The sequence below is a fragment of the Corapipo altera genome, unplaced genomic scaffold (genome assembly GCF_003945725.1).
Source record: "Corapipo altera isolate COAL_440 unplaced genomic scaffold, ASM394572v1 45, whole genome shotgun sequence".
Taxonomy (NCBI): Eukaryota; Metazoa; Chordata; class Aves; order Passeriformes; family Pipridae; genus Corapipo; species Corapipo altera.
Genome location: NW_020884877.1, coordinates 16,354,229 through 16,372,480, shown reverse-complemented (window position 1 = coordinate 16,372,480; position 18,252 = coordinate 16,354,229). Strand labels below are relative to the sequence as shown.

General features: G+C 37.3%; 1 protein-coding gene across 3 annotated transcripts in view; it reads right to left on the bottom strand.

Annotated features, from left to right (window-relative positions):
- COBLL1 (cordon-bleu WH2 repeat protein like 1) overlaps positions 1–18,252 on the bottom strand; it is a 76,982-nt gene that overhangs the window by 8,271 nt on the left and 50,459 nt on the right. For 2 of the 3 annotated variants that reach the window (XM_027637037.1, XM_027637039.1), the window contains exons 5-11: positions 17,735–17,773; positions 16,636–16,730; positions 16,272–16,511; positions 10,714–10,858; positions 9,594–9,662; positions 3,372–3,630; positions 793–878 (exon numbers count right to left, since the gene is read on the bottom strand). In XM_027637037.1, coding sequence (XP_027492838.1) covers positions 793–878; positions 3,372–3,630; positions 9,594–9,662; positions 10,714–10,858; positions 16,272–16,511; positions 16,636–16,730; positions 17,735–17,773 — 933 coding nt within the window. The remainder of the gene's footprint in view (positions 1–792; positions 879–3,371; positions 3,631–9,593; positions 9,663–10,713; positions 10,859–16,271; positions 16,512–16,635; positions 16,731–17,734; positions 17,774–18,252) is intronic. The other variant, XM_027637038.1, reaches the window with a different exon arrangement.

The following is an 18,252-nucleotide window of genomic DNA, read 5'->3' as shown; positions in this document are numbered from 1 at the left end:
ATATTTGACTCAAATTGTTTTAAACACAATATTGGGAAAAATTAAAGTCTTCAGGAATAATAATTTGAAGTGGTTATTTTGTGGGGGGAAAAAAAGTCCTCATTTCAAGTACATTATAAAATGGAGGGTAAAATTTATATCACATATAAACAGGACTCATGCAGTGTTGTTATGATTTATTAACAGAGGTGTACTGAGTATAAAAGACTATGGAAGGCCTAATATATAAATCTGAAAATCAGTGTCACAAAAGGGTAAAATAAATCAGTCAGGTCACTAAATCCACAGAAAAATTTATGATCCATTAGATGCACAGGATGTCGTCATTTCATTTCAGATGAGCGTGTCACTTTCTTCTATTTGTGCTTAAAAATATTTGCATTTTCATGCAGAAAACTCACACTAATTTCATAAGCAAAGACCAAATGATGGCCTCTTCTTCTCTGCTGGGGTATGGTACCCATGGCACCCCATGTGGCAGGATAACCTTTGTGTCCAGCCTTCCCTCTCCTTGGCACTGTCCTCACCCATCCCGCCCTACAACAGCATGACACAGCTTTGACTACTGCTATAACAAAAATATACCAAAAATACCCACTCCCCAAAAAAACCCCTGCATCCAATTCTTGCCACCTCATCTCAAAGAGAATACACCAAAGCTAGAGAAAGTGTAAAGAAAATAATCTGATGATAACAATTCAAGAGTTGACTGTATTGTCATTTCTTCAAAGGAATAGAAAAGTTCTCTTCAACCTTGCTTTGAAGTATTAAAAACGAGTGGGAACTACTCACCATTGGTTTTATTTTGATCTAAAATTTTAAGCTTCCTGTCTTTTTCAACTCCAGCATCCTCACTGCTTATCTTAGTCTGTAGTCCTCTGCAAAGCACAACAGTACATTAAATATGCTGGTATCATTCATTTCAGTAAACACGAGAAACGATGCAAGAGAACTGGCAATATTCTCCAAACACAGATGGACAAAACAGAATTGCTCTGCCAAACACTGGAACACTCAACAGAATAGATTATTTTATCTTTTATAAAACAAGAGGAAATGCTGCCATGATATTCTACCAAAATGACAAGCAGCTCCACTTGCTTCTGTGTAAGCAGATGATCAGTTTTCCTTTCTCTTCTCCCCCTCCTTTTGCTTACACGTGCAGTTTGAACAAGCCCCTTTCCAGTAACAACTCCTTTTCAGTGAAGCCACAATGGTTTATCACTCATATAACAACATTAGTGTGAAGTGCTCTGTCATCCCCCACATCTAAAACGTGCCCTTGATTTTGTCCACACCACAATACACAGGAAGCTCCATGAGATGCTGACTGTGTACAAACACGTGATCTGTGCAGTACAGACTTGTCAAAATAGTCCCTTTCCAGAAATACTTGGAGAACAGCGAAGAAACATCCACCAAACATACTATTTGCATACTAAATATTTTGCAAATGCATATAGTATCTGTTCCCCTCACATCATGGGGGACAAGGGAACTGCACAAATGTTGAATAAGGGGACGTGGCGGTGGGGGGGATATCAAGTCCTTGGCTTAAAAAGGTAAAATATGCTTAAAAAAGGCAAAAATGCTTAAAATTTCTCTACAAAAAGTTATTAGAACTTCCAACTTCTGTCTTTGCACTTTCTGTAGTTAGAAATACTGGCATTATGAAGATTCCAATTCACTTGCCACATCAAATGCATTGGTTGTCAGAAACCAGTGCCTTGAGCTGACACATCTGCTTTGAATCATTTAAAATGATAAATTTCTCAATAACCAGCCATGCACATGCTGCTTAATAGTACCAAATATACTGTAAATGTCCAATAAACCACTGAACAGGAGTGTATGCTCTCAAAATTATTGTTGGAAGAAAGTTAAAGCTCAGCCCAGCATTCTGCACTCTTGCTTATCTTCATTCCTTTTAACACAGTTGAGGGACTGAGCTACAACTATTAACAACAGGCTGAACTGGTGTTTTAATAGAAAAAAAATATAATCAAAACCCACCAAACCCAAAAGCCACAAAGCACCACAGAGTATCATTACAGAAATTAGTGGTTTTGACTGGAATATTACACATATTTCCCTGCTTTGATCAAAGGAAGTACTTCTGAAAGTAACTAGATCTTATATAAAAGATCTGAATTATCAGAAGTTTTCCAGAAATATAATGTCAGAGAAACCCTAGTCCTTATTTTGGAGTCCCTGTGATATTTCAGGAAACAACTGCCAAACTCTAAAGCCGGAGCACAGTACAGGCTTAATGATACTCACCAGGATTACAAGGCGTGAAAGGCTACTGCAAATTCATCGATAGGGTGGGGAAGAAACACTCCCTGGACAACTACCCAAACTGGCCCAATAACAAAGGTCTGACAAGTTCAAGACAACTTATTAGATCCTCATAGAGGAGACACACCTAAGCAACTGGGACAATATTTGTCAGGACAGAACATCAAAGATTTTTGCAAAAAAGTCACATTTGGCCTTGGACTGACAAAAAAGTCCCTACAGATACAAGTCAAAGCTCTCCTTACTGCCTTGAAAGTTCTTCAGTAGTAGGGCAGTCACATTTTGGCTTCAGTACAATAATTGAAATAGTTCTTTCAATTTAATTTGGGAACAGTAGCCAGTTTAGTTGCCCCAGGGAACAGAGAAACAGTGAATTACATTAACACAATGGGACTTCTCTGGACAATCAACATTTATTTCAAGCAGGCACTAACTCATGTTGGGAACCTGCTGAGTCAGGTACTTTAACAAACATGCTGAAGGGCAAAGGTACAGCATCAACAGAAGGGAAAAAGAGCGGTTAAGGAAACTAATGTGTTTATTCTTTAAAAAAGCAGAATTAACTTGTTTTCCTGAGAGCAAATGGATTGAGACAGGTCAAGACAACATATAAGGAAAAGAAAAACTAAAAATTAAAGCCAAAAAAGATGCAAGCAATAGATAACCATGTCCAAAAAACCAGAAATGGCTGATCTACCCGTTTTCCCCTATCTGTAAGAAAGAATTTGTGTATTTTTATTTAACTAATCAATCCCAATTTTTTTTGCAGCATACTGCTGTAATAAATAGAGTATTTTAGAGCTGGGTTCAGCTTTTCTGGGGTCCAGCTGTTTGAGTAGTAAGGAAAGGGAGGCTTAAACAGAATAGCCTACAGAACACTTCATTGTCATTTTTGTTGAAAAGCTTCATGAATTACTGTGCACAGAAGAGTGCTGCAATGAAAGCTAAGCATATTAAAGCTCATCCCTCTCACAATTCTCTATTCTGTGCTCCACAATAAAACAGCACTGCATTTTATTTGCCTCTCCCATTGCCTCCCCAATGCTCCTTTCTTTGTCACAAAACGTACTTACTTGCCATCTGTGCTCATATTTTCTTGTTTTTCTTCCTTGAAGCTTTGTGAGTTGTCTACAGAAACACTGCCAGGAACAGGAGTTGATGGAGCAGGATCATTTTTTTCATTTTCCAGTGGTACCTCAGCAGAGCTGAAGGCTACAGTAACCTCTCCTGTCCTGAGAGAGGTATTGGTACTTTCACTGTTCTCTCGCTGTTGCACACTTATCTCTTCCCTTTCATCAATTTCTTCCAGGTTGTGTTCTGAGCTCCTTACACCTACACTCAAAAAAGAAAACAAAAAAAGTAAAAAACCCAAAACCCAACAAAACCCCAAACAGCCCACAGCTCTCAATGCAGGCTGTAGACACAAAAGGACTGTTGAAGGCAGCCTAAATAGTTTGAAGAGGGAAAATTGACTTTTTTCATAACTCAGGTAAGTTAAAAAAAAAAAAAGTAGGGGAAAAAAAAGAAGAAAAAAAAAAGAGAGACCCATTCAGACTTTCAACTTCACAGTATTCTCTAGTTCTTTCCAATTCTCTCTTTTTACACATCTGGTTTTGCATCTGTAACTATTGTTGCCGTGGGATTTATGGTGCTGAAAAAATCTCCCAGAGCAGTTAATTAGGGGTGAGATAAGAAAGGGTTTATTTGCCAAGGCTAAGATGTTACAAGACGCGCCCCTGTGCCTGAGATGTTACATTTTATAATACCATCCATCCAATCCCAGATGTGTCCACCCTGTGGCCTTTACTCTGGACTGCCCCGGGGTCCACCCCCTTAAAATGGGTCTGGGGTGCATTTCGGGACCACCTACTTCATCACCTTCACCATCATTAGAGCACAAAGGGTACATAGTTACCTAATTCTTGACCGTATTCTGTGGTTTAGGCCCTGATATGCTGTTCTACCAACAATCTAGGCCTTGCCTTGACAAAAGACTAAACATTTCTGCTGTATTCAGAAGTAGGACTGATATGGGGAGCATAGAATGGGGTAAGAGGGTTAAGGAATGTATAAACAAGGGTGCTACAGGGAAAGGGATAGGGACAAGGGATGCTGCTTTTAGAGTCTACCTATAAAACTTACAAGGCTTACCAATATTAGAAAAATAAAAAAAACCATTAGGGGCTTAAGGTATCATATTGTATAACATTTTCCTTGTTTAACCCAAGTACTGGATTAAGATACATGAAAATATATTTAACATTCTCATAATCCCAAATTTCATGGGGGCAGACAGTTTCATTTCCCCAGATTTCTTATACTTCCATTAGCTCTCCAGTGAGTTGTAAAACACATAGTTTCTCTGTAATAGAGTAGGAATGTTAAAGAACTAAAGAGCAAACCAAATATCAATGTTACCCATGGTTTGAACAAGTTTCATCATCACTATCAAAAATTTCCCATAACCATCCTAAGCGTATTAAAACATAGTTGTAAGTGTCTTGTGCAGTGTCTCATGTTACAGTAGGAAAAAAAGTTCATAGAAAAGTGTTAATCCATAAAAATACTGACATTTTGTAGCCAGAGCATAGTTAAACTAAAAGGTATAGTTACTGGATTAGGACACACGTAAATCAGCGTACTTGAAGTTGAACTAATAAATGCACCTATTTCGATTTCCAGAAGGATTAACCATCACTACGTTTACTTCCCTGCCAGCAATATATTCCTGTCACAAGATGATGATTCACATTTATCAAATATTAGTAAGTATGCCATTCAGTAAAACTTCTTGGCTTTTAAACTTGCATTTTATATACAAAGACAGTAATTCCATCCATATAGTGCAATATGGTGCTGTGGAAGACTAACGGGAACAACCGAGTGCATTTTGCCTGACCTGTCAGCGTTGAGTGCACTGATACCTGTCAGGTACAGGCTTTGCACTTGGGCAGTTACGTTTCAAACTTTACTAAGTAGTATCAGTAAATTTCCAAGTGTGAACCAAGCCAACAATCGAAACAAAAAGCAAAGAACACTGGAAAGTCGCAGATTCCAAAATACAAAAAAATCTTAGACTGTCTTTTTTTTTTGTAGTAGTTAAGATCCCAGTACTTCTTGAGAAGTACACTGTTATAGAAAAGTAATAAGAGAACTGTCTATATTAAAGAAAGGCTCAGTATGGAACAGAAACTTTGATTTTCCCAATAGGGTCATTAATTAAGAGGTCAGTAATACCAAAGTTACTCATTCACTGTTACAGAGCAACTACAAAAGCCAAACACTTCACCATTTAATTCTTGGTATTATATTACATGTTTGTAATAATGCTTTGTAGTTACACATTAAGCAATATGATCAACATGTGCCATAGTGCTGAATGCAGAGGTGATTTAGATCCCCAGGGAAAGAAAGGCAAGACTGTAAAGTGGTGCCCGTGAGCTCCTTCCATGTGGTTTCAACACAGGTACATACAAATATGCCACACTGGTATTACAGGGACTCCCAAGAATTTACTAGTCACGAGGGCCTTTTCTCCCTCTTACCTGCTGACAACCCCTTTATCTTCACCTAGGGAAAAGTCATACCCAGCAGTCTCATACTTAAGGAGATCATTTTATTGATGGCAGCATTACTTTATGCGTGCAAAGATAAATATATATATCAGAATGCACAACAAAGCATAAGAGAAGGTGAGCAAACATCAAACCTGCTAAGACTATTCCACAGCCCATAACTGGCTCTCAGAAATACTGTCTCCTTCACTGGTGAGAACTATTATGCCATGGGCCTGAGCCATCACCACCCACAGGAACAAAGACTATGATTTTCAGTCTAAATACTCTATGGAAACCTGAATTATACAAACAAAGCACAGCCAGGACTTCTGACAAGAGAAATGGAAGCATTCTCAAGTTGCTATGGCTTTGTGCCCAGGCACTGTTGTCATCTCTCCACTGCTTTTCCTCTGGAGAGGAGTGTAACAAAGGCTCAGTTGTATCTATACTCATGGGATGGAAACTTTGCTTGGGTTGGTAGGAGACATTCCTGACATTCCTACTATATGAAATTCTGTTCTTTGCTGTGCTAGAAGCACTTCCAAGCTTTGGAGTGGACTAACCTGACCTACAAATGGATAATACCAAACAAAACCAACCCTCACACTTTTTCCAAAGTGCTCTACTTCATTTGCCGGTATTAGATCAGCCTTGCTTGCTAGTGGGTTTTCATCTATTACTGGATCTCATTCCAGGCTTGGGCCACCACTGCTGCAGCAGAATAAAGACTGAATTCATTTGATACACAAACAACATTTAACCACCATCCTTCACATACATCATGCAGTTAACTCCCCAGGGGAGCAGTTCAGATTTTGACTTGTTTCCAAACCCTCAGCTTTTATATGCAACATATCGCTAGGAAGAACTTACAGCAATACTGGCTACACACTGTTGCCTTATTGCTTATACACTCTATATGTAGTTCCATAGGCAATATATATTGCATTTGTATCTGCATATAGTTTATCCTCTCTGAACATTCGTCACTGGGTTTTAATTAGCCCTAAAACAACATTGTTAAAGCCTCCACTGTGACACTGACGATATACCTGATGAGATGACTGACATACCAACTGCAAGTCTCCTTTGAGTACTAAGAACAGTCTTTGCCTTGCAGAGAACAGGCTGCTGGTGCTCTGTGAGCTGTTATGCTCATAACACTGAAGCCGCAAAGCCTGACTACATCATGCAAATCTGCTCTTGACTCTATAGCCCTTAACAAGGTTCTTAAGAGATACTGTAACCAATAGGATTATAGCAAGGGATTTGTTTGATGGAAAGTTATTTAAAAATCTGTAATTTCAAAATATTTCTTTTAACACCATTTTACCTTCTTCTCTGGAAAAAAAAAAAAGACTAAGCATTAATTAAATTATGGGAAGGGGAACAAAAGTCATAATGGAGAAAGAGAATTGTTGTTTATAATCCCAAATGTTCTAATTAATTCTCTGTCAAGGTTTATTCTAGTAGATGTGTGCCTTCAAACTATTTTTGTCAAGATACAGGCTTTTTACACCATGGGAAAGCTGTCATTTCACAACACAAATGTTGCCTATTCCATATTATATAGCTTCACTTAATGTATATGTGTCTAAATAGTGCATAGCTAATAGACACCAAATTGAATATTTGTAATGGTTTGTTTTAGGGCAGAAGGTAATACTGTATTTGCAGCTTAGTGGTTTTTTTTGCTTATTTGCAGAAGTAGCAATGGATAAGAGAACTACTTTGGAATGCCAGTCACAGCCAAACAAAAGCTCACAATGCTTCCCAGAAGCCCAACAATTAAAACAGTATTAATCCAAATGGAAGGAACTGCAGGCTCTTTGTAAAGTTAAAATTATGTCCAACTTGACGATTAAAGAGATATTGAACTATTTTATCCATTTAAAACAATACCCAAATGTGTATAATTTTCAGACCAGGCGTAGGACAAGTGTACTGCAGCTGATTGTGCCACAGGTTAATATGGCTTTCATATTTGCTAAAAGGACCCTTTATACATAGGCCTCAGGACAGTTTCAGAGATGCCACCAGAGAGCAGCAGTATCCCATGAGAAAAAGAAAAAAGAGGCAATGAAACTGTGCTATGTGACTTGTATCTACATTTAAAAAAACTGCACTACATTAAGTGTTCAGCAAAGGCCATTGCATGAAGACAGCAGGAGAACTAGAGAACGACACCTGTCACTAATTGCAGAGGTTAGGGCTCAACACAGACTGTTTAAGCCCAGTGAAGATAACTACATTTTTCTATTTCTTTCCATTACAGCTTAAATTGGAATATTTAATTACAGAACTCAAATGCCTCAAGTAGATGTTCCAAAATCTATGGAAAAACAGTCATTTCTATGAAGTTCAGGGCTGTTTATTTACATAGCACTGGAACATTACAGTGACAGGCACTGCAGAAATTCTAGCACAGATCTATAATCTTAAGATAGAAAAAAGTAAAAGAAAACCAAAAAACTTAATTTTAAATCACAGTATGATAACCTTGCTTATCATCTTAGACCCATTGCATGTAGATAAACAGTTTCCAACACAGAAAATTAAGAAATAATAAACATAATAAACATAACTCACTTAGAATTGATTACTCTCCTTCATCTGCTACAACTAGGAAAAGGAAAGGTTACAGCTTCATTACATCTTCAGCTTCAGACTGCACAGTATAGGTTCATACTCTCACGTATTACGTTATCTATTCTTTCTATTTAATGTCTTTTTTGACAATTTAAATAAATTGCCCTAAACACAAACCAAGCCCAACTTTACTGATTACTGATCTTCATTTTTTATCCTTTGCCAGAGACCTAGCATCCTAGCAGGTGACTTTTTCAGCTTTTGTGGTACATTTGTGTTTTCTTGGTCCAATCAATTTGACTGGTATCCTGAATAAAACAACTGGAGAACTAGCACAGAAACTGAGTGTTTAGCCTCATATAATGCCAGTGGCACTCCACAGGCTTAGCATTTATAGATTTCATCCTTAGTGTAATGCATTGAAGAGCAATTTTTCCAGACTGCACTGGCACTGATTATTCTAAAAGCTTTTAAAAATTTTAGAAGACTTTTAGATGCTGTACCCAGTATCTGAACCCTACAGTCTGGTGCTTACAAACAAAAGTACTTCACAGCACAAACTGCCTAAATTAAAAAAGCATTATGTTCAGCAGCTAAATAATTGTATTTTAAACAGCTATACTTTATCACATTTTTTCCATAACACCCAACAAATAATGTATGAACAGCTATTTATGCATTCAGTTTATATTTACAACTTATGTTTTCAAAGGCTGTTCAGATGACAACCAAAAGGCGGGCGCAGATTTGCTCCTGCCCCAGGTTACACAGGTCAAGGGCAGCACAAGGCAGGGTTCTAAAAACAAGACTGGGCTTTAGCTTTTGGAAGATTTGTTATGAGGTACAAAAAAATCATATAAATTATGTCTAGTTCTTCTCTACAACTTGTGAGGGAGGTGGAAAAACAGGGATAACGTTTAGTTTATTAAATGTAAAGCACAGATACCAGTACAAAATATATTGTATGTGTTTCTGTAGATATTAAAAGTAAAACATCTTTATTTTAGAAAGCCATATTTGTACTTCAAGGGAAGAATTAAAATTAGTTCTATTCTTATTACACATCTGCACTATAGTAATTTATTGCTATGAATTATCATAACTTGCTATGAAGTAGATTTTGTCAATGCTTTTGGAAAAAGAACCAACCTGTTTCAGGCTGCATTTCAGTGGTTCTTCCTTCCACTTGAGTGGAGGTTGATTCTGTTGTCTCCATTACTGCAAAAAGTGAAGCAACAACCTCTTTTTATTTCCTCTCAATTTCTGCACCAACAGAAGTTCTAGATAAATGGTTAGATTATGGTCTTACAGACTACTGAGTTCTTCAAGAAATACATCTTCTCTTAAGCAACTATTGCGCACTGTCACATTTTCCAGATATTTTAATCTCAACTCGGTATTTTTGAACCAGAGAATTGAATTTTTGATCAAACAGAAGAATCACAAAAAAACAATATAAAACTTATCTCTAAGATTCTTCTTGTCAGTCCATTTCCTGTTATACCCTCTCTGACACAGAGAAGCTAATCTTTTCTCCCCACCCCAAGCAGTCCATCTGAACAACACAAATACAACTCTATACTTAACCGAACTATAATTAATTTGACGTTGTCTGTGTTTTCCTGATCTGTGTGTTCTAAATACCTGCCTTTCTCACACTTGTGGGAAAATAACAGAAGACTGGTGAGGAGGACTGTAAACATGCTCAAGTGATTTGCAGCAGGGGTGCAAAAAACTACATAGGTGATACTAATTGTTGTTTAGGCTTGTGTGTTTGACAAGCAGAACACCTGCGTTTAGATAACATAGGCCTGCCATAGATTCACAAGGCACCTTATCGAACATGCTGGAGATCCCTGCCCTGCTGTGGGAAAGATCAAAGCACAGTGGTTGGTAAACTCCTCCTGTGTGAACCCCTGACACAGAGGGAAAACAGCAGGTTTGTCAGTCCCCTCGCAAAGACCGAGCTCTGCGTCCCTGCTCCGGTGCCTCTGCCCAGGTGTGGCTTTGAGGTTTTCCCTGTTGGTGAGGAAACAAAAATTAATTTACCCTTTGCATCTGCAGTTCTGTGGTTGCTCCTGTGTCCTTCCTGTGCCAGTTCACACACACTACGTGAGCCAGTCCCATAAACCAGCTCCTTACCACATGAAGAGGTTTGGCACTCATATTTTAACTTGAAATTCTTGTCTCCTAAGGTGGCATTGCTTTAATGTTTAGCCAAACAGCTATACTTTCTGTTGCCTTCCAATTAAACAGCAAAAAAGATTACCAGGCTCATTACTGCTTTCACTTTGATCTTCTGGTGCTCTGGAGGGTGGTGAGGGCGCCTTGCGTTTCATCCTCCTTAGAGAGGAGTTCACGGAAGCAGTGTCACTGAGCGGTAGGGAACCTTTCCGTACTAATCCTGGAGGGGCCTGGGAAGGGAGACAGGGGAGGAAGATTATTAGCAATCAATGAAAAACAGCAAAATAGCTTTAGTAATTATTCTCCAGAAGTATTTATAATATACATTTGGGAAAGAGAGAATATATATCTATTACCAAACGTATTATGTTTTTCATCTTAATTCCTCCAAGGAGTTGCTTAAAAAAAAAAAAATATTTTCTACAGTAATTGAATATATTCACAGAGGTGCAACATAGATCAGTGAAAGAAAATCAGTTGTTACATATAGTATAAATGAGAATTTGAATTCTTTTATGCCCATAGGCTATTCTACAAACCAAAATAATTCTTCTCTAAAAGTACCTAAAATCATTGTAGAAAGAAGCTTCACCTACACCCCACTGCAATGACAGAATGCAGTGTTTCCTTCTCCATTCCTTCAAAAGCAGTCCTAACTGAGCTGTATACTCAATTATTAGAAATTTATTTCCCTCTTTGAAATACTTGAACTTTCATAGAAATTTTTGGAATGCCCAATTTCAAAACTCATATTGGGAAGTACAACCGTCTTATAATACTTATCAAAGTTAAATTTTAATAAGTTGCAAACCAATAATTATAGTACCTACTGATGTTGCAGTGTAGTAATGTCCTCTCTATTGTAGCAAAAGTAAAAAAGTTCTTAATTCATTAATAATCAAAACCATTAAAAATGGACAAAGGATACCTGTTAAACACCTTATATTTTTATGATATAGCAGCCCAACTGCATTTTTAGTTGTTTTAAAAACACCTTCTGTCTCAAAGACAGTGGTTGTAAATTTGCCTGCCATTCTTAACTTCAATTTGCCTTATGCTAAAGAAACCTTCTATATCCACATCTATTACAATGATAATGTTCAGGATTCCCAGCAATAAAGGAATGCATTTTGCACTAGACACAGCTGTCTTTTTCTGTAGTAATTCTAATCCCTATCACTTTCTACTCAACAATATGATAAAATTCAGCAGTAACACTCATTTCTGGCTAGAAGGATCCACACAGCTAATGGATGGGGTTTCATCTTCAGAGAACTTCTCTGTGCTTCAATTAACTAGCCCACTTCACAAAGCACAATATCGAGGAACAGAGATGGTATAAAAACATTTACAAATTCTCGTTTCACTGGCAATCCTTTTGAAAGCATCACAGACAAGAGAACTGTTGACAGTGTTAATTTCCATGGAATAAGATGCTAATATTTAGAAAGCTACCACTGAACAAATACATATCCTACAGTAAGCAGGATATTAAAGAGCAAAAGCTAGAGTATTTGATTGTACACAATCAAATCTATAAAGAAAATTACTCACAAGAGAAAAGATACTGGCACAAGATGTCTGTCAGGCAGTGTTTGGCAGCTCCTGTTAGATCTCAATAGAATACTTGAATGAATAAACTGGAATGATGAAAACTATCCTCTGAGCCACCCTGGGCACGCTCGGTCATTTGATCTGTCCCACCTTGATACCAGGTATGAGAGATCCACAGATATTTTACTGCACTGTAAGGAGCAACACTGTCCACAACGTTCACACAATTCCTCCAGACATCACTCCAAAAAAAAAAAAAAATCACTTGCCAAAGCAAGCAACTCAAACCTTTTACAGCAAAGCAGAACTCAGGGCTTTAAAGAGAAAACACAAAGCACAAGGTGAAATGTTCTTTTAAGAACACCAGAGGATAGGGACATACTCTACTCCTAATTAAAAATACTTGCATGCTTGAATAGTCTTTAAACAAGTCAGTTTCTTGATTAAAATGTCACACAACAAAAATCACTTTGCACTTTTATAGTTTCATATTCACAGTTCCCAAATAGTTCTTAAAAAGGAAAAAACAATTAATATTCAGCCTTTGAATTTATTCAGGAGATGATGTCAAATACAATATTATTTCCCCAAATGAGGGGGGTTTTTTTGCTAAAGTACTTCCTCCTTGCATTTGGGCAATTCTATTTGTCTCCTCTCTGGTAGCTGCTGGCTGCAGCCCCTCTGTTCTGCACAAAGACACGTTTCTCTGCTCAAAGGTCTCACCCTCGTCTGCTTCACACAGGCTCCCTCAGCTGACTCGGCTGGCTCAGAGCTCTGTGCACACTCGCTCAGCCAAACAGATGTCACCAGAGTTCCCTTCTGCACAGAATGAGTGGGGGGGGGAGCGGGGAGGAAATAATGTTCTCAGCATAAGAGCACAAATGCTACTAGAAGATTTTTATAAGCCTTTCTACTGCCCTTTGCATCCAAAGAAACAAACGACTTGCAAAGAGAGATTTCAAGAAAGAACTAAATGTTCCAGTTGAGGTTCGAGTGCTGAACAGATTTTCTCAGGAATTATTCAACATATGAATATTAAGAGCTTTCAAATCCTAACAAAGGCTGTAATGTGAAAATAGTACTTTAAACAGATGGAAAAAATTAAAATAATGTTATTAAGACATGTCTGACAAAGTTGTGGAATATATACATCTGGGTATTCATGTGTCATACCACCTGCCAATAATAACCAATGCTTTATCAGTTACATTTAAATTAAAATTCTTTTTAGCATCATTAAACTAATTAACTATGCTTGTGCAGAAACACCAGCGAACTCTGTCATAACTTCCACAACATAGGCCAGAGTTCTACTTTTAACACTGTACACCCTCCTCATCCTGGAACAAGCAATGGTGAATATCAAAGTTTTTGGTCTCAAATATGTACAGACAAATTTGGCACCAAATGCCGCACTACCCCAAGCAGACACTTGTACATATCAGTGCTTCCCAAGTTCTAGCCTCTGTAAGCAGTGGTAGACGTGGTCCTTGCCCTTCTTAGCAATTCAAAAAACAAGTAAAGGTATTTAAGCCATAATAATTTTGCAGCTGGAATGGAAGAAAACATAAGTATTTGGGAAAGAATATAGTAGTAGCGGAGCATTTCAGTGTGCTGGAAACCTTACCTCACATACCACCAGTACGTACCTCTTTTGCTCCATACATATCTTAGTTTAACAGAGGACATAAAGGCAACTCTATCATGTAGGGATATCAAAGCACATTGCTAGCCATATTGCTAGTATTTCTTTCTCCCCTTTGTACAAGTATGCAGGTGAATGGATGTCCCAGGTGTAAGAGCAAAAAAATGTATTTAATCCTATGTTGAGTGTACCAATGCTCTCAGTTTCTATTACATGACTTAAGCTTCCCAAAATAATTAAACTTAGACAAAGTACTACAGAGGAAGTAATACACCTCTGATCTATTGGAAAGAAAGTACATACAGAATTTATTTGGAGCAATTCAGCTGGTGATATTCTGTCCAAACACATGATATGACTATTGTCGCCTAGGATTTATCTGCACCCTTGCTGGTACAGAGGCAAATACAATAAAGGGACAAGGTTATGCATTTGATGTACTGAAAAGTGGATGCATGCAACATTCAACCACCAATTCTGAAACATCTCAGAATAACAGCAAATGATTCTCATGCAAACTTCAGTACAGGTAGTCCTGAGCATTGTCTTCTCTGAGGTAGCCCTGACTCTACTCAAAAACTCCCTGATGTCCATCGTATTCACTGCATCATTGCCCAACTTTTCCTTTAAAGGGCTGACCATGAAGTTGAAGGCAAGAAGGGCTCTGGTTTAATTTTTTAAGCATGGAACTCATTCCTCCCAAAAATCCTAACTAAGCTATTCTGTGACAGTGGCTAAAAAAATCTTTTCAGAAGTACTTTATTGTTTAGCTGGTTCTCATCCTTTCCCTATTCTCCCATTTTCTCCCTTGCCTTTCTTTTCCAATGGGTAGACTGGAGATTTAAATTTCTTTAGGGTTAGGGTTGTGTAAATGGACCACTCTTATGCTGCAGGAAGGTCTCTGGAAATGTCTCGGCATTCTTTCAAGGAGGAGCTTTATTATCCGAGGAAGTATCTTATAGGATCCCTCTCAAGAGTTCCCTTAACAAGTTGAGCAATATGTACCATTCAGTCCAAATTCATTAATTAGATGATATTTATTGGAAAGTGGATACTAAAAGACAAAATATTTTATTTGAATTAATTCAAAACACAGAGCGCATTTAAATCCCAAGCTCTGTGTTTTCTGATAAATCACTGTGCAATCAAGTCAGAATGAAACAGAAGTCACCTTAGAAGTCTTTGGCATGCATTTCCTAAGAGGGCTGCACAAAGTAGTACAAAACAGAAAATCCGCACAAAAATATAATTTGTTCTGTCCTCTCTTTGTGAGCTATTCAACTTCAGCCAAATCACTTCAGATGAGTAAGAAATGTCAGTACAAAATAATAAATCTAAGCAATTTTTTGAGTGACAGTCAAGCAGTCATATGTTACTTTTAGACATAATAGGATATTAATCATTTAAAGCATGTTGACATTAATAAATTATTTTCAAAAAATTTGAATTCAATTAAAAGACAAACATAGTGAGGTAAAAAAAGATCATTATTTTATTCTCTCCCCCAGGTTCCTTTTATTAAAATTCAGAAAGAAACCTTTGTCTTCTTCAAATGATAAATGATAAAGCTTTTCAGCAAGACACAATACAGAAAGACAGAACTTCTGTTAAACAGTGCTCTCTTGTGGTTCTGTGCATCAGTGAAAGACTAAATCATTGTATAAAGATAAAGGAAGTCACAGTCTGAAATTTGTCTCCAAGTTAACTCAAAATTAATCCCTCAGACTTGTATTTTAGTTCTGCATTTAATTTTTCTAGTATGCCAATAACCTCACATCAAAAAATAACCTTTAACCGTATTCACAGCAAAATATGAAATAAATAAACAAAAAAATTGTGCAATGCCAGGATAAGAGTTAATGCCTCAATTCTACCCAATTCTATTGGCAGAATTTTTTCAAGTCATGGGATATATAGGTTACTTAAATATGTAGCCCACATCTCGTAGCTTCAATAAAATACAGCCCTGTTTGATTAAAATAAAAACCTTACTTTGACTTGTTGGGAGTACAAAAATGTTTAGACCGCTCCTCAAGATGCCCACCTTTTCCTAGCAATGTAAAGAACAAACTACTTATTATCCTATGCAACTAAAACATTAAAAATTAATAGAAATACCACAACATCAATTACTAGATATGATAAAGCAAGATAATGTTCTCACATGTAAGTATATGAGAACAAAAGAACAAAAAGGTGCTTACAAGACCAACTTATACAAGAAGTTGGGCTTACCTTTTCAAAATACAGCAGCTATTTTGGATCTGAAGTTTAAAAGCAATGCATCTTTCAATTTCTACAGTTATTTTCAAGCTAAAATTTTTAAAAGTAAGTACTATACTTTTATTTCCCATTTATTTCGAGCCTCATCATATACTAACAACAGGGTTGTCGGGATTATTATGTCTATACCTATGAAGAGAAGTGGAGGAAATGTAACTAACCTGTGCATTCCTATCAAAGCTGTTGGATTTCACAATATCAGGTGCAGGTCTGACTTGGGCTTGTGAGAGTTCCTGGGGAGCGCTCTGGGAGTTTGGCATAGGTGGCAAAGGAGCTCTCCGTTTCTTCGGCATTTCTGATGGCAGAGTGTTTGAATCATACTGCTTGCTGACAGTGTTAGATCTAGTGACAGATGCTGGCCTTGGCTTGCTCATCAATGGAGTTGCTGGGGCACTGGCAGCCTTGAAGTGCAGGAAATAAAAAGAAATCCAAGTTGCACATACTTTCTGGAAAACAATCAACAGTATTGATTGTTCAATATTAATATGTTTCTAGAAGTTTTGCTGATACAAAGTTACACCTTACTTGGTCTCTTTTCTTCTTGTTTCGTTGAAAAAAGCTGAAAAATCCTTTGTTTTCTTTCTCCTTTAGAACATCTATGTTTTCAGATTGGTAGGAGTCTAAAATAGAAAACAAGAGTTCTACATGTTATTTCATGAGGATATTATTTCTCCTGATTCTTCCTATTTCACTGAGTCATAAACCTCCTGCAGTGATACACAAAACACATCGTAAATCACCTATACTAATATTTTTTCTAGGTGCTGAAAAATGAAGAGGTCTCCCACCATCCATGTTCCTCCTGTCCTTCTCAGAACTCAGGTCAGATGAGTTTCAGCAGCTCTTAATACCCCTAGCACTTACTCCAGCCCATCCCACTTCTCATATGTTATGACAAGTATGTTCATACAACAAAGGCTGTAAAAGGGAAAAAAAGCACAGTCTTTTCAGCCCTCCATTCCTGACAGCTTAAATTCCTGGCGAAGTGTCAAGTGGGACAACCTAGGCGCCAGCCTGCACATGGTATGAGTATGGAGAAAGATCACCTCGATCTGTCCTGCACACATAACTAACTGTGTGGCAGTCACATTCTGGTGGCTTGCAGAATTTGTCCTCCTGACATTTTTTTCAGAGAATAACAGAATATTCTGAGTTGGAAAGTACCCACAAGGATCACTGAGTCCAACTCTTAAGCGAATGGCCCATATGGGGATCAAGCCCACAACCTTGGTGTTTTTATCACCAACTGAGCTCATCCCGGGTTTTATTCATGCAGAGGATTTGTAAATGTAATAGTCGTCTCTTTTTTAGTTTTTTACTGGAATGAACTTTCTTAAAGAAATCCCATTGAACACAAATGCAATGAGCAACAGAAATCAGAAAAGCTGGTACAAGTATCAATATAAATGTGATCCTTAATGTAATAAATTGATCTAGGGTAAAACTATTAAAAAATACTTTTTATATAGCTGGGCATATCCATTTCTGCACTATCATTTTAAATATGCATCTAAGAAAGGACAGACATATTACTGGTGTCACAGTTAAGCAGATGTTACTATAGGAGCGGGTGGTAATGTCACATAAGTGCTACAGTTTCACCGCCTATTTCAGTAAATCATACCTTGCAAAGACCGTAAATTTAAATCAACTGGTGATGTGGCTACAGAAAGACAAAAAGAAAGACAGAAAATATGAATCTGAATCAAGGATGCAGTTACAAGTTATAAACACAGAAAGTCAAGCTGAACCTTCAACATTAGGGGAAAATGAACTGGCTATTTTGCTGAAATAAAAGGATGTGTATCTTTACTGCCTAATACTATGAACTATTCAAGAACTTGAAACTGGAGACATGCAACACAGACTGGAATCTTGTTTGTAAGGAGGGAGGTTCCACTTGTATTTCTGAAGCAAAGAGAAAAATCAGTATTTAGAATATTTTGCTCTGTAAGTTTTGGATTGTCAGACAGTCCAAACTTGGAAGACAAAGAGGAATGTAAAATAAAAATGTGTTAATCAAATAAAATTTGAATTTAAATTCTATTAAATAAAAAGTATACCTCACATTTATTTTTATAAAGATAACTGAATATTCAGAACTTTAAACCTGTCTGCAAAATTGAAATGCTGAAACTACTT